The 26,336-nt window shown below is 37.8% G+C and overlaps 1 protein-coding gene across 18 annotated transcripts in view; it reads left to right on the top strand.

Annotated features, from left to right (window-relative positions):
* The first annotated feature begins 700 nt into the window (after positions 1-700).
* The window catches only part of EXOC1 (exocyst complex component 1), a 64,359-nt gene continuing 38,723 nt past the window's right edge, over positions 701-26,336 (top strand). For 2 of the 18 annotated variants that reach the window (XM_067035794.1, XM_067035787.1), the window contains exons 1-9: positions 740-891; positions 5,181-5,314; positions 9,089-9,219; positions 16,166-16,325; positions 20,735-20,922; positions 22,781-23,008; positions 23,218-23,350; positions 24,194-24,303; positions 25,141-25,194. In XM_067035794.1, coding sequence (XP_066891895.1) covers positions 5,191-5,314; positions 9,089-9,219; positions 16,166-16,325; positions 20,735-20,922; positions 22,781-23,008; positions 23,218-23,350; positions 24,194-24,303; positions 25,141-25,194 — 1,128 coding nt within the window. In that variant the 5' untranslated portion in view covers positions 740-891; positions 5,181-5,190. Of the gene's footprint in view, positions 1,063-5,180; positions 5,315-9,088; positions 9,220-16,165; positions 16,326-19,206; positions 19,228-20,734; positions 20,923-22,780; positions 23,009-23,217; positions 23,351-24,193; positions 24,304-25,140; positions 25,195-26,336 lie in introns of all 18 variants that reach the window. The other 16 variants (XM_059065932.2, XM_067035788.1, XM_067035795.1 and 13 more) reach the window with 14 other exon arrangements.

The following is a 26,336-nucleotide window of genomic DNA, read 5'->3' as shown; positions in this document are numbered from 1 at the left end:
CTGGCATCACCTATGTTTCTCAAACTTAAACGTGCACAGGAGTCATCTCGTTAAGATGTAGATTACCATTCAGTAGATCTGAAGTAAGCCTGAGAGGCTGCATTTTCTAAAGAACCCCAGATGATGCCCAAGCAGCTGGTCCACAGACCACATTTTAAAATACCAACGTCACTGTATCAATGGTTCTCCACCATAGCTGCATATTAGAATTTTCCCCAAAGATGTGAAAAGTGCTGGTGGGAACTTCCCTGGCCGTACAGTGGTTAAGACTCCCCCCTTCCATTGCAGGGGGTGCGAGTGCGATTGCTGGTGGGGGAACTAAGATCACGCATGCTGCGGGCCTGGAAAAGTAAAAAAAAATTTTTTTTTAAGTGCTGGTGTCTTGGTCCCCCGCGTCCCCACCCCCACATTCTGATTTAACTCATTTAAACTCTCCATGCCATAAGCAGCAAGTATCTAGAGTTAACAGAGCTTTACGTGTGCAAGAAAGAAAACATGTAATCGCATCTCTTCTTAAATGACCTGCTGAAAACCGCTGAATAAATAACTCTTCAAGAGAAACTAACACGCATCACCACATGCCCCAGCTCCCGAGTCAGTCTCCGAGCGACGGGGTCCCGCCCCTGCCTGTCCTAGACACTCCCCTACGGCGAGACCCGCCCCCCAACCCTTCGCCAAGGCCTCTGCCGCTACTCCTTCCGGCTCTACCCCATCGACTTCCGGCGTGGAGGCTGGTCACGTGCCCGGATATGGAAGGTGGGGGCTATCGGCCGTTTCCGGCTCGCCGCTCGACAGAGGAGCGCGTCCTCGTAGCCGTGGCCGCTCTAGCCCCGTCCCATCTCTGTCGTGGAGGACCCGCCTCGGCACAAGCGGGCCCGGTCCGGCCTTGCGGTAAGCCTTCGGCCGCGGCTGCCGAGCAGTCCTGGCGGCGGCGCACCGACGAGCGGACGGGTGGATTCCAGGGTCTGAGGCGGCTCCTCAGTTCCGCTGCTGGCCCAGCACCGGGGGGTCGGGTGCCCCTCCCTCCGCCGTCAGGGCCCGCTTCTCTTCCTGCCTGTCTGGGTAAGACGCAGAGTCCGGTAGGAGCATCCCCCGCCCCGGGGCGCTGGGAGGGCAATCCTCACACCCCTTTCCGGTTCCGCCCTTGAAAACCAGATTTCACTGTAAAAACGGCCCTGATCCCTTTGCTCTCTGGCGTGAACCAGGAGGGGTCCAAATCCACATTTTCTTCTAAATCTTTTAAGTGCATTTCCCTGGCTCCAGGCACCGTGTTCTCTTCTGGAGGACAGTGCTCCACGCGCTAAGATGTCTCGAGAGCATACAGGGCGCAGCCCACACTCACTCACTGACTTGGCACTCCTACAGACAAGGTACCTGCCACACCCTGTAATAATCCAGCTGAATTTAAGGAAACAAGAACCAACGTAGAGTATTGTGGCTGACTGCCACTGGAACATGGTCAGTCATGGGTTCTTAAACGGGGGAAATAGTTTTGGAGGACCTCTAATGGTTCATTCACTGACTTACAAAAAATGTACTGTAAAGACTGGAGAGTTAATCACTCCACCCTGAGAATGTAGATGCCATTGGAGGCATGGCTCTTCCTGTCTTCATGGACGTATCTGTCATATACACCACTGTAACCTAGAATTGTGCCTGGCACTTCGCAGGCATCGATATTTGCCGAATGAATGAGAGTCGCATAGTGCTTTTCATTATGACTAACTCCTTTATGAACTCTGCCCAGTCCAGTCTTGTTTTACCACTTACCATACAGTCAGTCCTTTGCTTTTGACCAAAGAGGGACTGGGTGATAGATGCTGACCACTATTAGTCATTCATTTAACCAGTTTTTACTATTCAGTTCAAGTTACCGCAAGAGGTATTTGTTGAGTACCCACTAATAAAGGACATAAAACTATGCTAAAACACCCCCCATCCCCCCTTTCTTTCAAGAGAGTTGTTGAGATCCAGGAGTTTGTGATTTTATTAACCAGTTGGACAGCAAGTGATTGTTTAGTAAATGCAATAAGTGCTGTAGCAGTTGAGAGGAGAGATCAGTTTGGATTAAGATCTTTATTGAATCAACTTCATGTAAATTATGGAGTGCAGTTAGGGTTTGGATACATGATACTCCCAGCATGGAAAAACTCCTAAGCAAAGATTTTAAAAGACCAGAATGAACAGAGAGCTTGGAGTGGAAGGTTTGTATTTGGGAACATTAGGAAAATGTTGAGCAAGGGCATATTGTGATGAAAGCTATGTTTTAATATTTGTCGAGAGTTTGGGGGTTGTAGAAGCTTGCAAAGAGGTAACCAGATGCTGTGGTGTTTAATAGATGTGGTTGACGTGAACCTGGGTTAGTGTGTTGGCAGCAGGAGCAGAAAGGATAAATTAGATGAAGGAAAATCAGCAGAATGCTTTAGTTGTCATGTTATTTGGTACTGTCATTTTGGTGAATTTATTAAATGCCTGGTATGTCTTTGCCAAGTTCTTGGAATACAAAGATAAACGTGGTCTTGCCTGCAAGGAAATAGTTTTTTTTTTTTCCTTCGGTACGCGGGCCTCTCACTGCTGTGGCCCCTTCCATTGCGGAGCACAGGCTCCGGACGCGCAGGCTCAGCGGCCATGGCTCATGGGCCCAGCCGCTTCGCGGCATGTGGGATCTTCCCGGACCGGGGCACGAACCCCTGTCCCCTGCATCAGCAGGCAGACTCTCAACCACTGCACCACCAGGGAAACCCCAAGGAAATACTTTTAATGGGGGAGAGAATACAACTAGCTAGACAATATGGTTTTTAAGTGCTATGTTAGCAGAATAGAGGAGAAATATTAGAGAAGTAGGAAAGGAATTTTTTTTTTCTTTGAGTGTGTGACTACTTCACAGAAGAGGTGACATTTCAGCAGGATTTTAAGGATGAATTGGAATTTCCCAGGGAGAAAAGAATTTCAGGAAAAAGAAATTGCACAAACAAGAACCTAGAGACAGAAAAGCAAACTGGCCAGTATCCAGCATGGCTTGGGCATAGGATAGAGTTGAGCTTTTAACACAGTGTGTAGGCCCTCGAACATATTAAGGGATAGTAACATGGACATTTTATAATAGGTGGAATGGAGGTTAAGATGGATAACAATGTAGAGAGATGAAGAAGAAAGCAGTTGGGAAAACTTGCTCTTCATAGCTTTTATATTCTCTGCAGGGTAGGTGGTGAAGTCATTTGCAGAGAGGGAGGAGGCTGACACCAGAGTTGGGGGTTGAAGGAGAGAAATAAGGATTTGCAATACTGATGGGGAGTAGGAAGAGGAATCATCAAAGAAGGTGTTGAGGAATTGCTGAGCAACTTTGAAAGTTTAGCTTTGATTGGATTTAAATATTTGTAATGAACATGATGATGAACATGGATATGAGGCCTTCTTAAATGGCATATGGTAGCCAAGAGAAGTAGAGAAAAAAGACAGTTTATGGAGATTGGTGAACAGAGTGAACTGGTCTACAAATGGAGCAAGATCATTGAAGGGGATAGTGTGGGTGTAGGGAAATGAACACTGCCTCTAGGCTAGGTTGGGAAAGAAATTAAGCTTGGAGAGGCCAGATGGACTAGGAGAACAGGAAGGAGGGGGCTGTCAGGAGACTAGAGGCAGAGATGAGGTGAAAGAGGGATAGAAGTGTGATTTTTGTGAGAAAAGCAGTTTTTTGAGTTGGAGCAGAGATAGAAGTTTTACAGATTGAGTAAACTATAGGAGATACCTATAGTTTACAAAAGTGTCCATGTGTTATAAAAATTCACTCTAAGTCATTTATTTATAAGTCATAATTTCTTCATTTTCCCATAGAAGCAGTGTTAGAACTAGGAGTTAATTTCCTAAGCAAGCTCACATGTATGAAATACTATACATCTGCATTGGAAATAATAATGTATATACACACAAATATATATATAAAGTATATTCAAAAAATAAAGTTGCAGTGAGTTTTTTTGAAATATGTAACTTAAGTTATATTTGAAAAAAGATGATTAATATACCATAAAATTCACCTTTTTTCAGTATATAATTCAGTGGTTTCCAGTATATGCAAAGGGTTATAAAAACATCACTACTGTCTAATTCAAGGACATTTTCATCACCCCAAAAAGAAGCCCCATACACATTTAGCAGTCACTCCCCATTCCTCCTTGCCCTCAGCCCCTGGCAACCACAAATCAATCCATCTGTATGGATTTGTCTACTCTGGACATTTCACATAAATGGAATCATAAAATATGTCGTTCTTTATAACTGGCTTCTTTCACTTAGCATCATGTTTTCAGGATTCACTGATGTTGTAGTATGTATCAGTATTTTGTTCCTTTTTTATGGCCAAATAATATTCTACTGTATGGATATATTTCATTTTGCTGTTCATTAGGACATTTGAGATGTTTCCACATTTTGACTATGGTGAACAATACTGCTATGGACATTTATGTACATGATTTTTTGTGGACATATGTTTAGCAGTTCTCTTGAGTATATACCTAGGAGTGGAATTGCCAGGTCATATGGTAAACCATGTTTAACTTTTTGAGGAACCACCAAGCTGTTTTCTGAAGTGGCGGCAGCATTTTATAATCACCAGCAATATATGAGACTTCCTTTTTCTCCACACCTTTACCAACACTTGTCTTTTTAATTTTAGCCATCCTAATGGTGTAAAGTGGTAGGTATCTCAGTGTGGGTTTGATTTGCATTTCCCTAATGGCTAATGATGTTGCGCATCTTTCCATGTGCTTATTGGCCATTTGTATCTCTTCCTTGGAGAAATGTCTATTCAGATCCTTTGCTCAGTTTTTAACTGGGTTACTTGTCTTTTAATTATTGAGTTATACGAGTTCTTTATATAGGAAATTTATATTTGAAGATTGGGCATGGGTTTTTTAATTTTTTCCTAAATTTTTAAAAAATATTATAATATTTGGTGAACACTTCCAAAGATTTTAGAGTTTGATATCACTGGTTCTCTAATTTCTTTTCCAAACATACAGCTTTTTATTTTTATGATGTAGGTGTACTAATGTATTAAATCATTCATCCTACACCTGTTTGCCATAAATAAGATCATTTTTTTAATCCTAAATGGGACAATGTAAGATAGAATGATTTGAGAATGAGTATAATATCTATACTCTGAATTTTTTCAGCTGAGTAAAGATGACAGCAATCAAGCACGCATTACAAAGAGACATTTTTACACCAAATGACGAACGCCTGCTGAGTATTGTCAATGTCTGCAAAGCAGGAAAAAAGAAAAAGAACTGTTTTTTGTGTGCCACAGGTGGGTATTTAGTAAGTCAAGGTTCTTGTTTGGCATTCTTTTATTCCCTAGGGGTCATTTCCTCATTGTTTAAAATATTCTCGGACTTCCCTGGTGGTCCAGTGGTTAAGAATCTGCCTTCCAATGCAGGGGACATGCGTTCCATCCCTGGTCAGGGAACTAAGATCCTAGGTGCAGGATCCACGGGGCAGCTAAGTCTGCGCACCACAACTAGAGAAGCCTGTGTGCTGCGACGAAAGATCCTGCATCCCACAAAGAAGATCCTGTGAACTGCAACTAAGACCTGATGCAGCCAAATAAATAAATTTTTAAAAAGAATGACCATGTATCGCTTTAAAAAAAGAAAAAGAAATTCAATTTCAAAAATAAATAAATAAAATATTCTCATTGTTTCTGTGATTGGAAAATTGGGCCAACAAATTCGGTTTTTTTCAATTGTCTTTAATTAAATCTTGAGTAGATACAAAAATATTTCTTTTTAAAAAATATTTATTTATTTATTTTTGGCTGCGTTGGGTTTTTGTTGCTGCACGGGGGCTTTCTCTAGTTGCCGCACACAGGCTTCTCATTGTGGTGGCTTCTCGTTGTGGAGCACAGGCTCTAGGTGCTTGGGCTTCAGTAGTTGTGGCACGCGGGCTCAGTAGTTGTGGCTCAGGGCTGTAGAGCACAGGCTCAGTAGTTGTGGCACACAGGCTTAGTTGCTCCGTGGCATGTGGGATCTTCCCAGACCAGGGATCAAACCCGTGTCCCCTGCATTGGCAAGCAGATTCTTAACCACTGCACCACCAGGGAAGTCCCACAAAAGTATTTCTGTAACATACATACAAGGTGTGAATACTTATATATACCACTATCCAGAATAAGAAGAATTTTACCATTAACTTTGAAGTCTCCTATGTGCCCTGCCCTGCTCCTGTTCCCTTCCCTCTTTAAGAGGTAACTAGTATCCTGAGTTTTGATTTACTCTTTCCTTGATTTCTTTATCATTTTACCATATGTATTTGTAATCTCGAATATACATTGTTATATTTGCGTGTCCTTGAACTTTACATAAATTGAATCATAGCACAGGTATTCATTTGTGACTTTTTCCACTCAACAGTATGTTTGTGAGTGTTATCTCTTGTTTTTCTCCCATAGCTGTAATTCTTTCATTTCCACTGCTGTGTAGTTTTCTACTCTGAGAGTACTGCTGTTTACTTACCCATCCTACCAGCGATGACCAGGAGGTTTGTTTCCAGGTTTTGCTATTCAGGCAGCACTTCTGTGAGCATGTTTGTCCTTGTCTGCCAGTGTACACAGGCAAGAATCTTCTAGGGTAGACACCTAAGTGTGAGATTGCTGGGTCATAGGCAGTGAATGGTCAACACTACCTTAATAGCAGATTATTTTCAAAAGTAGTTGTACTGGTTTTCACTCCCACAAGCAGTGTGTGTTTCGGGTTCTCCACATCCTAGTCTAAACTTGGTTTTGACAGACTGTTGTTTCCAATCTGGTGGGTGTGAAATAGAAGCTCGTTGTGGTTTTAAATTGCATTTCCCTAAATAATAATGAGATTGAGCCTCTTTTCATGGATTTATTAGCCATTAATTTTCTGGCCTAAGAAATTTGCCTGTTTAAGCCTTTTACTCATTTTTCTATTCTGTTGGTTGTCCTTTTACTGATTTCTTTAAGTTCTGTATGTAATTTGGATACTAATTTGCTGATTGTATGCATCCCAGTTTATGGCTTATCTTTTCACTTTTTGTGATGCATTTTAATGAAATCAGATTAATCAGTCTGATCATTTATGGCTTCCCCTTTTTGTGTCTTATTTAAGATATCCTTCCATACCCTGGAGTAATAAAAGTATTCTCCTATATTACATTCTACAAGTTTTATAATTTTACCTTTTGCATTTCAGTCTTTGATTTACCTGTGTCCATGTTTATAGTGATGAGTGTGAGTGTGTTTCTGGGTCCTTTCTTATATCTGGATTTTATGTTGTCTTGTGTTTTACTTTGTTTTTTCATCTGAATTTTAGAATCAAGTTCCAAATTTTGTTGGGATTTTGATTGGAATTGTTTTGAATCTATAGTTCACTTTGGAGAGAACTTGCATTTTATGATATTAAGTCTTCTTGTTTGTGAATATGGTGTGGTTCTCCATTTATCTTGGTCTTCTTTAATGTCTTGCAATAAGGTTTATAGTTTTAAAGACTTTCAATAAGTTTTATAATTTTATTATTATTATTTTTTAATGTTTATTTATTCATTTGGCTGCACCAGGTCTTAGTTGCAGCACGAGGGATCTTTGTTGCCATGTGTGGGATCTTTAGTTGCAGCATGTGAGCTCTTAGTTGCGGCATGCGGGATTTAGTACCTGACCAGGGCTCAAACCTGGGCCCCCTGCCTTGGGAGCACAGAGTCTTAACCACTGGACCACCAGGGAAGTCTCAAGTTTTATAATTTTAAAGGCTTTGCACATGTGTTATATTTAACCCTAGGTATTTATTTATTCCTAGATTTTTAATACTATCATAAATAATAACTTGTTAGCATTAATACATTTTTAAGACTTTATTTTTTTTAGAGCAGCTTTAGGTTTATAAGAAAATTGAGAGGTAGGTACAGAGATTTCCCATATGCCCCTTTCCCCACACATGCATAGCCTTTCGCTTTGTTAACACTACTCACCATGGTGGTACATTTGTTACCAAGAACGAACCTATGTTAACAAATCATAATCACCCAAAGTCCATAGTTTACTCTAGGTTTCACTCTTGGTGTTGGGTTTGGACAAATGGATAATGTCATATAGAGTATTTTAACTGCCCTAAAAATCCTCCGTGCTCTGCCTGTTCATCTATTCCCCAATCCCTGGCAACCACTGATCTTTTTACTGTCTCCACAGTTTTGCCTTTTCCAGAATATCATATAGTAATTGGAATCAAATAGTATGTAACCTTCTCAGATTGGTCTCTTTCACTTAGTAATATGCATTTAACTTTCCTCCATGTGTTTTCATGGCTTACAGCTCATTTCTTTTTAGTGCTGCATAACATTCCATTGTCTGGATGTACCACAGCTTATTTATCCATTCACCTACTGAAGGACATCTTGGTTGCTTCCAAGTTAGCAGTTATAAATAAAGCAGCTATAAACATCCGTGTGCAGGTTTTTGTGTGGACCTGTTTTCAGCTCCTTTGGGTAAATACCAAGGAATGCAGTTGCTGGATAATATGGTAAGAGTATGTTTAGTTTTGTTAGGAAACTGCCAAACTCTCCTCCAAAGTGACTGTACCATTTTTAATTCCCACCGTCAGTGAATGACAGTGCATGTTGCTTCACAGCCTCACCAGCATTTGGTGTTGTCAGTGCTCTGGATTTTGGCCATTCTAATAGGTGTGTAGTGGTATCTCATTGTCATTTGAATTTACATTTCCCTGATGACGTATGCTGTGGAGCATCTTTTCATGTGCTTATTTGTGGTCTATATATCTTCTTTGGTTGGGTGTCTGTCAAGGTCTTTGGCCCATTTTTTTAATCTGAATTTTTTTTCTTAATTTTGAGTTTCAAGAGTTTTACTTCTCAAGTAATCTGCCTCTGACCTTCTAGTCTGATTTAGATTCTTCCATTAGTATTCTGTGTATTCCTCAGTCATAGCATTTGTTATGAAATACTGTTCCTGTTTTAGTATTGTGTACAGGCACCTAACAGCTGTGTTTGCAATGAATGAATGAAGAATGAGGAAATGAATAATGTCTCTAATGAAAGTGTGTGTTTTATTCAACAGTGACAACTGAACGTCCCGTGCAGGTGAAGGTGGTCAAAGTCAAGAAATCTGATAAAGGAGATTTCTACAAAAGGCAGATTGCTTGGGCCCTTCGAGACCTTGCTGTGGTAGATGCCAAGGATGCTATTAAAGTATGTTTTTGTTAGTTCTATGACATGAATTCTGAAAGTGTCTTTCATTTTATAACATAGTATGTTGTCTTCTAAGATGATCTAAACTTGTTTTGTGACCCAGTAGTTCACCACCTAACCAGCAATTAGTCTAAAGTGTATTATCCATTCTTCCATTCTCTCACTTCTCATTCACAGGCTACTTAAAATAAGTATGTATGTAAGCTTGTTTCATTGTGCTTTTTTTTTTGAGCTACAATTATGTTTGTTCACAGGCTACATAACTAGAGCAAAATAACCTTGACTATACATTTCTGTATTTAGATTAGGTATACTTAGTATAAAATCCATAAATTAGTATGGATTTTAAAGTAGTGTGTTGTGTGAGTAGTTTTTTTAAGAATCATTTGGTAAAACCTAGTTCAGAAATCACAGAAAATATAACCAAAGTGAATCTTCCTTAGGGAGTCCTTAAAAATAGTGTAGAATCACCAACTGAGGCAGCCAAGCTGGCCCTCTGAAGCTATGGTTTGAATATTGTGGCTCAAGTGATGGCAGTAATAGTGAGTTTCACCCCTTATTTTAAGGACTTTGAAGAATAAGATATAAGACATTAAATAAGATATTAAAGAATAAGATACCTTACACCTTAAGTCACACTCAAACTCCAGGAAAGTTGAATAATATGATAATCGTGATAAAGGGCCACCTTTATTCCTGACATTTCAAGGCTTTTCACAGCAATACCCTTTTTAAAAAAAAAAAAGAAAGAAAGAAAGTAGAGCCCCTCAGGTTAAAGTAGGTGCTTCTTCCTCTTCTGCCTCTCTAACCCTGCCCCTCATCTTCCTCTGCAGCCCAGAGGCACCTCCAGAGCTCTAGGGAATGCCTTGCACCACATCTACTGTACTGTGGATGGGGCTGATAGCAAGGCTTACAGTACTGTAACTACATGTGCCCATTGACTGAACTCTACAAGTCTCATACAGTGATTAAAAAGTCACAGAGAAGTGAAAACTACCTTTGTAGAGCAGTCTGATAAAATAAAAGTCTGGTTTTATGCTGACCTGGTACAAACCTCTGAAGAACTAAAAGCTGGACAGAATGACAGGCAGTTGAGTCAGGTGCAAGAAGATTTTTTTAATGAAGCAGAAACAGCTTTAGGAGAGTCCTGCATATCTGTAGAGTTGAGATTTCTTCCAGAATGTAGAGAATGCCTTTTCTTTAAATATTTTAGGCAAACTGGGCCTTTGCTTTATTCCTAAAAAGCACCCAGTTTTTAGAGAAATGTGGGATGTGGAAAACGGGGTCTGACAGGTGCTTTGAATGTGGATGCGTGTATATGTATTTGGGAAGAACATGAAAATGAGACTTTTAAAAACATGTCAATTATTTAATAATTTCTTTTATTATGGAAAGGATCAAGAGTAGAGATTTTCTGTTTAAGACAAAATACTTCAAAGGCTTTTTAGAAATTCACCTTTATTAAAAAGCCTTTTTCTCTTCAATAGTTCCACACTTCATAACCCCACTGACTTGTGTAATTCATTAACATTGCTGAATGCTTACTTGAATGCTTTCCTCAGCTGACACCTCATTGCTGACTTGCTTAATGGATTTTTTTTCATTTTATGCAGGCACCTTGATGTGTGTACGGTACATATGGATATAAAGCATAAAATTTTTATACATAGCCTAACATTAGCCATTTTGCATCACACATTAATATATATTTTTTTAAATTATTTATTTATTTATTTTTCGTTGTGTTGCGTCTTCGTTGCTTCACGCAGGCTTTCTCTAGTTGCAGTGAGTGGAGGCTACTTTCATTGCAGTGCAGGGGCTTCTCATTGTCGTGGCTTCTCTTGTTGCGAAGCACGGGATCTAAGCACATGGGCTACAGTAGTTGTGGCACACGGGCTCAGTAGTCGTGGCTCCTGGGCTTAGTTGCTCCGTGGCATGTGGCATCTTCCCAGACCAGGGCTCGAACCCGTGTCCCCTGTGTTGGCAGGCAGATTCTTAACCACTGCGCAACCAGGGAAGTCCCTGCCTCACACATTGATTTGTGTGAGTGTTGCTGCTGGAGCAGTCAGCCTCTTTTATGGCATTATGTGAAATATTCCCAGGGAAGAGATCATTTCCTTTCAATCTTCATATGAGTTGCCAAGACTCTTAAGATTTCTTTATAAATACTAATGCAATTATTTTTTTTGAATTTTTGAATTTTATTTATTTATTTATATAGCAGGTTCTTATTAGTCATCCATTTTATACACATCAGTGTGTACATGTCAATCCAAATCTCCCAGTTCATCACACCACCACCACCACCATGCCCCTCCACCACTTTCCCCCTTTGAGGTCCATACGTTTGTTCTCTACATTTGTGTCTCAATTTCTGCCCTGCAAACCGGTTCATCTGTACCATTTTTCTAGGTTCCACATATATGCGTTAATACACGATATTTGTTTTTCTCTTTCTGACTTACTTCACTCTGTATGACAGTCTCTAGATCCATCCATGTCTCAACAAATGACCCAATTTCGTTCCTTTTTATGGCTAAGTAATATTCCGTTGTATATATGTACCACATCTTCTCTATCCATTCGTCTGTCGATGGGCATTTAGGTTGCTTCCATAACCTGGCTATTGTAAATAGTGCTGCAATGAACATTGGGGTGCATGTGTCTTTTTGAATTATGGTTTTCTCTGGGTATATGCCCAGTAGTGGGATTGTTGGGTCATATGGTAATTCTATTTTTAGTTTTTTAAGGAAGCTCCATAGTGTTCTCCATAGTGGCTGTATCAATTTACATTCCCACCAACAGTGCAAGAGGGTTCCCTTTTCTCCACACCCTCTCCAGCATTTGTTGTTTGTAGATTTTCTGACAATGCCCATTCTGACTGGTGTGAGGTGATACCTCATTGTAGTTTTGATTTGCATTAGTGATGTTGAGCAGCTTTTCATGTGCTTCTTGGCCATCTGTATATCTTCTTTAGAGAAATGCCTATTTAGGTCTTCTGCCCATTTTTGGATTGGGTTGTTTGTTTTTTTAATATTGAGCCGCATGAGCTGTTTGTATATTTTGGATATTAATCCTTTGTCCATTGATTCATTTGCAAATATTTTTTCCCATTCTGAGGGTGTCTTTTCATCTTGTTTATGGTTTCCTTTGCTGTGCAAAAGCTTTGAAGTTTCATTAGGTCCCATTTGTTTAATTTTGTTTTTATTTCCATTACTCTAGGAGATGGATCAAAAAAGATCTTGCTGTGATTTATGTCAAAGAGTGTTCTTCCTATGTTTTCCTCTAAGAGTCTTACAGTGTCCAGTCTTACATTTAGGTCTCTAATCTATTTTGAGTTTATTTTTGTGTATGATATTAGGGAGTGTGCTAATTTCCTTCTTTTACATGGAGCTGTCCAGTTTTCCCAGCACCACTTACTGAATAGGCTGTCTTTTCTCCATTGTATATCCTTGCCTCCTTTGTCATAGATTAGTTGACCATAGGTGTGTGGGTTTATCTCTGGGCTTTCTGTCCTGTTCCATTGATCTATATTTTTGTTTTTGTGCCAGTACCATATTGTCTTGATTACTGTAGTTTTGTAGTATAGTCTGAAGTCAGTGTCTGATTCCTCCAGCTCTGTGTTTTTCCCTCAAGACTGCTTTGCCTGTTTGGGGTCTTTTGTGTCTCCATACAAATTTTAAGATTTTTTGTTCTAGTTCTGTAAAAAATGCCATTGGTAATTTGATAGGGATTGCATTGAATCTGTAGATTGCTTTCGGTAGTATAGTCATTTTCACAATATTGATCCTTCCAATCCAAGAACATGGTATCTCTCCATCTGTTGGTATCATTTTTAATTTCTTTCATCAGTGTCTTATAGTTTTCTGCATAGAGGTCTTTTGTCTCCCTAGCTAGGTTTATTCCTAGATATTTTATTCTTTTTGTTGTAATGGTGAATGGGATTGTTTCCTTACTTTCTCTTTCTGATCTTTCATTGTTAGTGTATAGGAATGCAAGAGATTTCTGGTGAATAGTGGTGAGAGTGGACATCCTTGTCCACAATTACCTTTTTTTATTTTTTATTTTTTGCGGTACGCGGGCCTCTCACTGTTGTGGCCTCCCCTGTTGGGGAGCACAGGCTTCAGATGCACAGGCTCAGTGGCCATGGCTCATGGGCCTAGCCGCTCTGCGGCATGTGGCATCTTCCCGGACCAGGGCACGAACCGGTGTCCCCTGCATCGGCAGGTGGACTCTCAACCACTGCGCCACCAGGGAAGCCCACAATTACCTTTTTTTAAAGAAATTTATTTTATTAAGTATAGTTGATTTACAATGTTGTGTTAATTTCTGCTGTACAGAAAAGTGATTCAGTTATACATATATATACATTTTTTAAATATTCTTTTCTATTATGGTTTATCACAGAATATTGAATATAGTTCCCTGTGCTATACAGTAGGACCTTGTTTATCTTTTCTATGTATAATAGTTTGGATCTACTAATCCCAAACTCCCAGAACATCCCTTCCCCACCTCTCCTTCCCCTTGGCAATCACAAGTCTGTTCTCTATGTCTGTGAGTCTGTTTCTGTTTCACAGATAAGTTCATTTGTGTCACATTTTAGATTCCACATATAAGTGATATCATATGTATTTGTCCTCTGTCTGACTTACTTCACTTAGTATGGTACTGTCTAATAGCATCCATGTTGCTGCAAATGGCATTATTTCATTCTTTTTTATGGCTAAGTAGTATTTCATTGTATATATGTACCACATCCTCTTTATCCATTCACCTGTCGATGGACATATAGGTTGTTTTCCTGTCGTGGCTGTGGTAAATAGTGCTGCAGTGAACACTGGGGTGCATTTATCTTTTCAAATTATAGTTTTGTCTAGGTATATGCCCAGGAGTGGGATTGCTGGATCATATGGCAACTCTATTTTTAGTTCTTTGAGGAACCTCCATACTGTTTTCCATAGTGGCTGCACCAATTTATAATGCAATTATCTTTTCGTTGTAAGTGAAAGTTTTTAATCTTTTGTCACTTTAATTCTGTTTATTGAGCTATAAATTCATTAGTACATCCATGCTACTGTAATATGATTGTACCATAGGTAAATCTTGATCCCTAAATTATCCCAGATCTTCACAGTGAAAGTCATATCACTTTCCTTGCCTACTTATGGTCTTTATTACAGTTTATTCCCCCTAAATAACACTTTAAATTAATTGAATACATGATTAGCCTTATATAGAACATTAAAAACATTTGAGCCTATCTTTAATTCCTTGGATGTGAAGGAAAGTATACATCCATATGTTTTCATATTTTATACAGTAGTCAAGTAGTTCTAAATTCAAGGGAGAATACCAAGGCATGAAAATATTTCTGTAATGTGACTTAAGAGACATGTAGAGAGCATAGTGCAGTTCTCTCACACCAGTTGAACTTCTTTTTCATTTGAAAGGACCTTAAAAGGCCAGTATTTTTTACTTTTGAGACACCTTTAATTGTTCTGTATTTTCAAAATTGTAAACAGGAGCAGTCCCTGCTTTTCACCTCATTTGTTCTTGGATATCACACTAGGGTATAGATTGTATTTTTTCTCACATGTTATAATGAGAAGATTCACAGCTGTGAATAACAGCACATTATCCAAAAAAAAGTATAACTCTAAAACCCCATAGGCAATTTTTTTTTTTTTTTTTTGCGGTATGCGGGCCTCTCACTGTTGTGGCCTCTCCCGTTGCGGAGCACAGGCTCCGGATGCGCAGGCCTAGCGGCCATGGCTCGTGGGCTTAGTTGCTCCGCGGCATGTGGGATCTTCCCGGACCAGGGCACGAACCCGTGTCTCCTGCATCGGCAGGCGGATTTTCAACCACTGCGCCACCAGGGAAGCCCCCCATAGGCAATTTAAAAAGAAAAATTAGGTCCACGTCAAAACCAGAAACCATTGTCATCTTATAAACTAGGAAGCTGAGACACAGGCCATTAAGTAGACATCCTGTACTTTCACTCATAGACCTAAGGGGCATAGAAAGGAAATTACCAGAACACTATGTTGTTTTTAATCCAGCTTCTTTTGAGAGGTAAACAAAATTTGTGCTATAAATTGAATTCTCCGAACCATTCTCTGCAAGTCACTTAGTCAATTGTGTGTGTGTGTGTGTGTGTGTGTGTGTGTGCAGTTCTTTGCCATTTTATTATGTGCGGGTCCATGTAACCACTGCTACAATCAAGATACAGAAGTATTACAACACCTTAAAGAGCTCCCTCATCTACCTCTTTATAGCACACCCATCCTCTTTCCTCCCCCCAACAATCCCTGACTCCTGACAACCACTAATCTATTCTCCATCTCATCCATTTCAAGTAGAATTTCATTTTGATTTATTTGTAGTTACTGGAGAGTATCTCTTTGTGTAGATATTTAGGTATGACATTATATAAACATAACTTAGTTCTGCTTGTGTTGACATTACCAGTTTCAGTGGGGGAAAAAACCTTTTAGTCGTTTTTTTTTTTTGATGCATTGGATCTTCGTTGCTACGCGCTCACTTTCTCTAGTTGCAGCGAGCGGGGGCTACTCTTCATTGCAGTGCATTGGCTTCTCATTGCAGTGGTTTCTCTTGTTGTGGAGCACGGGCTCTAGGCATGCGGCCTTCAGTAGTTGTGGCACACGGGCTCTAGAGCACAGGCTTAGTAGCTGTGGCGCACGGGCTTAGTTGCTCTGCGGCATGTGGGATCTTCCCGGACCAGAGCTCGAACCTGTGTCCCCTGCACTGGCAGGCGGATTCTTAACCACTGTGCCACAAGGGAAGTCCCTCTTTTAGTAGATTTGTAATGGTGCTTTTTTTCCAACAACAGCTTAAACTTCTTTTTGTTTTATTGAAATATGTATTTTACAATAATGAAGAGGATATGATCAAAACCAATATCTTTTGTATATTTTTATTTCAGGAAAATCCTGAATTTGATTTACATTTTGAAAAAATATATAAATGGGTTGCCAGCAGCACTGCTGAAAAGAATGCATTTATTTCATGCATTTGGAAACTGAATCAGCGATATCTCCGGAAGAAAATTGATTTTGTCCATGTTAGCTCACAGCTTTTGGAAGGTAAAGTTAAATAAAAATGTATTTGTAAAATCAGGTGTATCTATAAGTGAATATATAATTTGGCATTGCTCAAAGTATTTAAAACTCTGAATTATCTTTTTTGTAAAGGAATTTTAAGATAATTTTTCTTATTGCAGAAGTGATACTTGTTCATTATAGAAAACTGATTCATTAAATTAAATGAAAATCACTTATAAACTTAATCCTTGGAGATAACTATGCATTTCTATGCATACTGAAATGCTTTTTTTAAAATAAAGAAATTTATGTTGCTGCCTAACATGCCTTTTCATATAATGTTTCATGAACATTTTCCATGTTATTAAACACTTACTCCAACATTATTTTTAATGGCACCATAGTATTCCACTGTATTGGATATACTATAATTCTTTAATCACTTTTTAAAAATTTTCCAATCTTTGCTTATCTTAAACAGCTCTGAGATGAATATCCTTGTAGTTGTATTTTTGTGTAGAGTGTAGGTGTAGTGTTTAAGAAACAACGCTGGAGTCAGACTGCCTGGGTTCAAATACTGGCTTTGTCACTTACTATAGCTGTGTGATCTTGGGTTGCTCTATGTTTCAGTTTCTTGTATGTCAGAAACAGAGATAATAATAGTATCGACTCCATAGAATTGTTTTAAGGATTAAATTAATATATGAACATGATGAGAACAATGCCAGATACATAGTAAGAACTCAATTATATATTAATAATTATTATTCTGTTATCAGGATAAAGTCCTAAGACATGAGGTTAATTAGGGTATTTTAGATAAGTATGTCTTCAGGAATATTACTAGGGATTATTTTGTGTTATAAGACAAAAACTCTACTATTAATTGTTGAAAACATACAACGAGGTTTTTTTCTTTTAAAATTTCTTTCATAAAGACATACACATTGTGAGAAGATGGGTTCTGTGTGCCTCGCGGATACAATTTGTGTTGCATTCTTTATCTCAGAGAAAGCAATTGAAGTAACAGCAGGTGGACAGAGTTGTTGCCCCTCTTTATTGAGGAAAAAAAAATTAGATTTGTTCTAAATTATATATTAGAAAGAAAACTTAGATTTGTCCTAAGTTGTATATTAGCATTTCAAAATAGAAGCTTCTGTTCTGTCAAGTGAAACATCTGAAATTGCCAATATTCAACCATTTTGACCTATAAAAATGGCAGTTTCAGATGCTTCAGACTATTCCTTGACTTAGTCACTTGCCTCTGTCCTTTCTCCATTTTGTTTTACTTAATTCCTTTGCTGTTTGGTCATCTATCTTTCTCTCCTTAAATGTAGTATTCTTGTCCATCACTTATTAATTAGCGAGGCCATTACTGGTTTCAGGCTTGATGCTTGGAACTGGCAGAGGCAAGTCACATCTCTCAGGCCACATGCTTCTCCCTGCAGTGGGGCTGGCCTTGTGTTGGAGCCCTCAGGGTTGCCATCTCACCAATATTAGCCTCCAGTGTCTTGGTGGTTGAGTGTGCTGAGGGAATGACCTTTAAGAAATTTATGGTAATATTCCATGCCTTGAATAGTGGCTTAATTTGTTCTGAGTAGCTTTTTCTTTTCTTTTTTTTTTTTTAACCATTTCAGGGTTGAACATTCTGATCAGTGAATGATTCATAAGCTTTCTGTTCTGTTTTCGAATATGATGTGTTTCCAGATGTTACTTATTGCCTAAGATGTATTTTAAACCAATATATTTCATTCAGTCAACAATATGGGCAAGTACATACCTACTTGTATTTACCTCATTAAGGAATATTACCAAAATCAATGAGAAGAGTATTGCTGTTTTTTGAGGATGAGGTGACTAGCTTTAAAAAAAGATAAGACATTTAATTTTTCAGGGCCTTAAACGAAGGTGTAGACATTTTTATTTTTATAAATGTCACTTAATTGAGATCAATTTTAAGAATACTGAGATCCTTAAGGAACACATTTTGAAAATCACTTTCTATAAATCAGTAACTGTTGCTTTGGTTTAATGGAGTTCATATAGTAGCTTTATTAATGTCCATAAACCTGTTTAATGTTTTACTGGACTTTAAAATCATGGCCGCTAACTCCCATTTTTAGAAAAAAGTCTCTAAGCTTTGGGTTATGTTAGAAAACAAATAAGAAATTATCAACATCTTTTAAGCGCTAAGTAACCATTCAAATAAGTCAGACTGTTCATTGGGAATGTTAGCAGTAGCAGCTTTAGTAGTTTTTATTGGTGACAGTTGAATGTTCATGCTAATAATTAGAGCTTCTTAGTAGAATAAGTTTCTTAAAACAGGACTTTGTTAGCAGTTGAAGTAGAGTGAAGTTTTTGTTTAGCCTTTTCTTTTTCATTCTTGCAGCCAGATTATTTTTTAAATCTTTGACTTGAATCCTTAAAAGCCAGCTTGAACTGATAATTGCGTGTGTGTTTTTAAACTGCTTCCATCTTGTCCTTTCTAACAATGTTTTATGACTAATCCATTGTGAGGGAGTGTCTGGGTAAAGGTTTGGGCCTTGAGTGAAAATAACTAGACTAAATGCATGAGTCAAAACTAACCTGTAAACAATCCCCAGGAAGTGATCTGTTTCCCAGTTTTCTCCTCCAAGGAGTCAGCAGTACTGTTTCATAAAAGACTAAGAGAAAATAGAAAGATAAATGTATTTTTAGTCACTGTCAGAAAATGAATAAGAAAAATGAACACTGGAAATTTAGCTTCTTGTGGATATTTCCAGTTTGTAGTTGTATTTGACATTGTCTTTTAAGCTTTAATGTAGCCTGAAGTTCGAATGAAATATGGGTAGTATTTTTAAAATTTAAACCTGTGTACGTTTCTAGCAAGCTAATATTCTTTGCTTACTTTCCTCTGCTTTTTTCATACCTTTTTACTCTCCAGAACTGCCTAAAGTTACAGAAGGTGCGTAACACCTTTTCTTCTTATTCTATTCCATAGATTTTTATTACTTGACATTGTTATGTACTGTTGGTTGCATATTTTATGAAATTGTGTGCAGGGAAAAATATATTACTACATGATCCATATGGTAATAAAAATCGATGATAGTATTCATTATTGACTTCCAAAGGGCTGTTTTATGAAAGAGAAAATACTTCTGAAGCAATTATGATCATTTAAAATCTTTGTTTATTTTTAAATATTTACTTGTGCAAGGAGCTGTACAGAATGGTTTAGGCATTCCCTGCCCCCTAGCGGCTAAGAAGCTGTCACACATGACAGTTTAACATTTCCACAGTGACTGTTTCAAAGGACTAGGAGCTCGGCGATGCTACTGTAAGGAACTTATATTTATATACTGTAATCTGTAATTGCCTATACCAAAAGTTTTATCGCCCTCCTTTTTTTTCTGGGACATTATCTAAATCGGCCTAATTGCCATTCTTAAGAGTAAACCATTTGTTACTTTGAATTAGGTGTTTTTTGTCCTAGGACAAATGAACATATGTCATGTCACACTGAATGCAAATATTCATTTTCATACAAAATAATATTTCAAACATCCAGTGTTTGTGATTTTAACGTGTCACATGAGTTGATGAAAATCAGTGACTTTGTTTCGAGGTTTATTTAGGGGTAAAAATTATTTTTTTCATTTTACCTCTCTTAACCTCAAGATTTATATAAATCGCACATGTTGAGTGTATTCTCTCAAAAAACTGAACTGAGGCATTTACCCAGAAAGCATCTCAGATTTGACCTCGTGGTCTTTTGTTTTGAAGCAGGGAAACAGTTTAAATTTTTGTAATTTCACTCAGCCATGTAGTTGTTGCTCTTCTTACTACAGTATACAGTTACTGAGAAAGTTTCTATTAGCTGATCTTTAGAAATTTTATTAACACATGTGAAAAATTTTTAAAGAAAGAAATGGAAAATTCAGTTAATATTTTCAGTGCACAAAATAAATTGTAGATGCATTTTTTAAATTTCAATTGAAAGTTATTTGGAGGAAAAAACAAAGCATAATAAAGACAAAAAGAACAAAGATAACAGAAGAAAATGCTACCTGGGAAAAAAAGGGAAGCAAATTGTTTTTCATGTGTCCTGAACTCATAATCATTGTTTTGTTAGAGCAACAGTTACTTCAGGTAGGGGGAAAAGGTTAGTCTTGCATACGTGCTTTGTTTCTGGTTTTGTATTTGTTTTATAGTTTGATTATGTTTTGGGAAACTGTGACTAAAGCCTATTTTAACACAAGTCAGTGAATTAGACTGCATGCTTTTGTTATAATAGATATTATGTTAACACATGCGGTTCTTCATAATAATAAGTGGTTTTTTCATATATTTTGAATCATTTTTCCTATTTTTCAGCCACTAAATGTGACCTGTGCTTATAACTGACCTTACCTATAAGTGCAGTGCCTATTGTCCATCCTACTTTATTTTTAATTTTTACCTTCTTTAAGAATCTGTTCCAAGTGGAGAAAATCAGAGTGTGACAGGAGGCGATGAAGAAGCAGTGGATGAATACCAAGAGTTAAATGCAAGAGAAGAGCAGGATATTGAGATAATGATGGAAGGCTGTGAGTATGCAATTTCGAATGCCGAGGCCTTTGCAGAAAGGTTGTCCAGAGAGCTGCAGGTGTTAGATGGGGTAAGCCTTTCTTGTAATCTATGATTAGTGATGTGTGTGTAGTGGATTGAGGAGACTGATGATGTTCATATTTTACTGCCTGAGCACTTAAGCCTGGGTAGTGTGATTATTGCTGTCTTTCTCTATAAGTGCATTACCAGCTGCCATCAGTCTTTCACTGTTCTTGTTCAAAAGACAACCATACCTAATAGGCCAATGAAGGCAGTTGGCTGATTTGGGGAGCTTCTTGATTTGAAGTGATGGAAGTAAAAAGTAGCCAACCTGAAACCAACTTGGGGGTTGATTCCTCCAGCCTATGAAACACCTTAGAATAGTTCAGTACAAAAGAATAGCATTTTTGTGGTTTGGAAAAAAAAAATAGGTACAGGTTAGAAGGAGAGAAATTGGGCTGAAAGAAGTGAATCAAAGAGAGCAAGATAGTGTGGTGAAAACAGAGAGCCAGGGGAAAAGGATGTTTGACTCCCCTGCTGAAATGTTTTGGAATAGACTCTATTCATTTGTATGCACATTTCTAAGTTTGTATCTAAATATACATCTTTATTTACTTTTTTTAGAAAGTAGAAAGCTGCAAGTAGCACCTCTGTTATGAGAAAAACCTAAAATGGGAACATTTGGGGTTTTTTTGTTTTGTTTAGACAAGGTATGCATTTAAGAAAAACCGTCAGAGAATAAAAAATATTTAAAAACTTAAAGAATGTTGGCCTTTTATACATGAAAGGTACAGAAGTTATGAGATTGAACTCAGGCCCAGAGATTACATGAACAGTCCAAGCTTACAAATCTATAAAACTCTGGAAGTAAAGCCTAGAAGAGACTTTAAGATGTTAAAGTAGAAATTGTCAAAAAAAAAAAAAAAAAAAAGAAAGAAAGAAATTGTCCTGGGTCAGTTCAAGCCCCACCTCTGCTGCTTGATGTCAGTGGGTCTGAGCCCTGCTGCCTTTACAGTTGGGCTGCACCTACAATTGAGTTATTATGAATAGTGTATAAAATAACACATGTTAAATTATAGCATCAACTGTACAGTGATACGCTTAATTCCTTGTCCAGATTTTTTCCTCATATTGTGTTATCTGCCTTCTTAATGTGGCTTAGTGGTTTGTATTTTCTTTTCTAGTTAATACTGCATCTGTGTTGCAAGTCATCATATTACTTTGCAGTTTAATTTTGGATTTGAAAGCTTCCATATTTCAGGGAATTCAGAATCAATAGTCAGAATCATTTAGAAAACATTAATAAAGGGATGGTGGTTTGTTACTGCTCTGCCTCAAAAAAAAAGTAGTTGCAAATGAGAAAAGAAAGAATACCATGGAAGGTGCTATCTTATGGCAATAGGCTCTTCCACATCCAGTTAGTACAAATCATACAACAGTTATAAATTAGTTCCATGAATTCTTCAAAGACTGGCATACTACTGCTACCCTCTTGACTAAGGTATTAACATAGATGATTATGCTTTTGTTTAGGGTTTTATGTAAATATTACAGAGTATAGAAAATTTCTATAGCTGATAGAGTTGGAAGAAGTATCAGAGATGACATAGTGTAATGCCACTTAATTTATAGAAATGAGAATATACCATTACTGATGATACATCGTGGGGCAGAGCCCTACTTGTTCAGTCTGCAGAAATATGCAATACTGAGGTATGGTCCCTAACCTTGATATAAGGGAAAGTGTACTTTCCTGAAATACTGTGTAAAAAAGTCGAATGTAAACACAAAGTGATAAATTAGATGTTTAAATGTGTATGTCAACCTTTGTTACTCTGCTGTCAAAGAGATTTATCAATTTTTCATTTTTTTACCTCTTTTACACATTTGAAGAATACGAAGTATTACTTATCTTTTTCACTTTGTAGGCCAACATCCAGTCAATCATGGCCTCCGAAAAGCAAGTAAACATCCTAATGAAGTTGCTGGATGAGGCTCTAAAGGAGGTGGATCAGATTGAATTGAAACTGAGCAGTTATGAGGAAATGCTCCAAAGTGTAAAAGAACAAATGGATCAGATCTCTGAGAGCAACCACCTGATTCATCTTAGTAACACTAATAATGTAAAACTCCTATCAGAGATAGAGTTCCTTGTGGTAAGCATGATTATAAATTACCAACAACAATTTTAAAAAATCTAATGATAATATGTAAAGCCCATTTGTAAACATTTTCTAATTTCCTTAGGAGAGCAAGATTTAAAAATACTGAAATTCCAAAGACTTAGTAATAGGATTGAGTAGCATCTTACCTGTAAATTTCCTGAAGAGTACATGTACAAACGGTGTATTTATGTGTATTCCAGAACCACATGGACTTGGCCAAAGGTCATATAAAGGCCCTTCAGGAAGGAGATCTTGCTTCCTCCAGGGGCATCGAGGCCTGTACCAACGCCGCAGATGCCCTTCTGCAGTGCATGAATGTGGCTCTTCGACCAGGTATGACAATAAAATCTGCCTAAGAACCTGAGACTAAGCCTGTGACTTAGTATAAAGCTTTTGACAACAAGTGCATGGGGCAAGTGGTTTAGGGTTACATTCTTAGCTATTAAAACAAGTTTCACTTATTATCAAACATAATTCATATTAGCACTAAGAAATTTTTCATTTCAATTCCTTCTGATTGACCATCAATGACTCTGGTTAACACCAGGATTTTTCTTCAGTACTGTCCATAGAACCTAGCACAAAGTAGATGACAAGGTTTTGCTACGCCAGCAGTTCCAATACTTGAGTTTGCATCAGAATCACCTAGAGCAGGGGTCCCCAACCCCTAGTGCTGCGACTGGTACTGGTCCACGGCCTGTTAGGAACCGGGCTGCGCAGCAGGAGGTGAGCGGCAGGCAAGTGAGCGAAGCTTCATCTGCTCCTCCCCATCACGCGCATTACCTCCTGAACCATCCCTCCCCCCCGCATCCGTGGAAAAATGATCTTCCACGAGGCTGGTGCCTGGTGCCAAAAAGGTTGGGGACCACTGACCTAGAAGGCTTACGAAAATACAAATTGCCAGGTGCCACCTCCAGAATCAGTAGGTCTGGGCTGAGACCTTGGAATCCATATTTCTAACAGTTCCCAGATGATGCTGAGGCAGGACCACACTGTGAGAACCACTGTGCTATACTATTTTTTTCCCCTTACCTTTCTTTTACAAAGCATACAAATAAACCAGTAAAACTATGGGTTCTTCAAAACTGAAATATGGATACTGTTATAAAAGTATTCATTAAACATCGAGGAACTCTTTTTACACATTAAATAAGTCAAAGAATGTTATGATTTCAGGCCATGACATGCTTCTGGCGGTCAAACAGCAACAGCAGCGTTTCAGTGATTTGCGAGAGCATTTTGCCCGGAGACTAGCCAGTCACCTCAACAATGTTTTTGTTCAACAGGTAATTTTATTTTATTATTAATACTGGCATGTTCCTGTAACTTGTTTATATGTATATTAACTTAAAATTAATATATATTAGCTTAAAATTAAATTCCCAGAAAAAATTAGTGTGTTTAATTGGGATCACAGTATATTCCTTTACACATTTCTTTGATTTTAATATTTTTAATAAAGTTTTAATATTTGTAAATACATCTATGAGCAAATATGTGCATATTTGCTTGTAGATGTATTTGGGGCCTCAGTGGCCTCCTTAGGAAGACAGTCTAGTTCCTTTTAGCTAAAGCTCCCTGAGTTTTAAATAACTATGCTTCCATGTTGCATATACCATTTAGAAGTTCTTATTTATAAAAATAAGTCCAAACCTGTTACATGTTTACTGTTTGGCTTGTTTTATTTTTCAGTATTTTGAAGTGAGAACTAGGACTTCATTCCATGTTTGAAGTGTTTCATTGGCTTCATGTACTTACATATATGAGAAAAATGACTAAGTCAGTTGTAAATTCCAGTTGATTTAATCTTATATAAACCCTTTGTCTGCATTTTTATATGGAAAGGGATGTTATAATTAAGGTTGTGGCAATGGTAATAATGCTAATAATATTATTAAGGGTACCTTAGAAGGATTTGAATAGAAGGCATTTTAATATCTGGGCGTTTAGGTTTCGTATATTTTTCATCTCCTTTATTTTAATAGGGTTATTGGGCAAAAAAAAAAAAATTGAGGGAAATTCTGTTCATCAAGAAATGCTGTCTGAAATACTGGATTCTTATTTTGTTTTCACTTTGGAGTATTCTAAAACAATTGTATTTACTATATTTTATTTCTGATTAGTTTACTCAGGCCCTCCTTCAACTCTATAACAGGTCCTACTTTCTTTCGGTGCCTGTGAGTACATCAACTTTGGCTCCAGCTTCTTTGATTCTTTTCTTTTTTCTGTAAAGTTTACTAAACTTAACAGCAGCAGAATCTTTATAGATTATAATTTACTGATTTAAGCTTCCTGTTAACCATATTTATAGCAGTTTTTTAATGTCCCATAACAAAAAGTTTATTTAGGCCAAAAAAGCATTTAATCTCATTCTGCTTGCCTTTCTTCCTGTCATTCTATCACTCACTCATTTTCTCCTTCATATATTTAGAAATCATTTGCCAAGTGATTAGAGATGCATACCAGACATTTACTTGGAATAGATGAGAGGCTGATTCTGCCCTCAAGTCACTCACAGTCTAGAGAAGGGAGATATAATAGACTGATGGACTGAGGGAGAGTATACGTTATGATAGTGGTACTGTGGGAGCATAAAGGAAGACCATCTAACTAAGCATGCAAGGGGGAAATTGGGGGAGACTCTCTTAACATTTTACTTGACGTGAAAAGCATCAAGAAAAAACTAAACCTAGAAATCACATAGGAAATACTAATGCACATTTTACTCACACTATTATTTCAATAATATCTATTTCTACACAGTTCCCTAGTTTTTAAAAATAATCCTGTTGACAGTGATATAGGCCACATTTGTAGATGGTACTGAAAATACTAGTCAGTAAACAATAATCCTTTCTGCACCCTTAATTGTTTGTTGTAACATGCTACTATTTATGATTTTGCTTCCTTATAAACTAATGGCTTTGTTTAAAGTGAATGCTTCCGAGTTCTGAAAATCTAATACGTATTGTTACATGTGAGTAATGCATGTTGAAAACCAGAATGTTGCAACAACCTAGAATGTGCTGAAGAAGGTGGAGGATGATGTTCCACGTATAGAAAAGAGATTTTCTGTGTGTTAAATTTAATGCATTGTGTCACCTAGCAAAAGAGTTGGGAAACATGGGTATTTTCATTCCTGGTCGTGGGACACACTAGCTGGGAAAATTTGATTACTGCATTATGGTTTATCTCTTTGTCAGTCACCAGATTTTTATTGCATGCCTATTTTGTACTGACTGTCATCCATATATAAGAATAAGAAATGACTCCCACCCTCAAGATGCTTATGAGGAGGTGTTAAAAATAATGTACTTAA

The sequence above is a fragment of the Kogia breviceps genome, chromosome 6, assembly GCF_026419965.1.
Source record: "Kogia breviceps isolate mKogBre1 chromosome 6, mKogBre1 haplotype 1, whole genome shotgun sequence".
In the NCBI taxonomy this organism is placed as follows: domain Eukaryota; kingdom Metazoa; phylum Chordata; class Mammalia; order Artiodactyla; family Physeteridae; genus Kogia; species Kogia breviceps.
The sequence above is the reverse complement of the archived record's forward strand: the minus strand, read 5'-3'. Positions and strand labels throughout refer to the sequence as shown.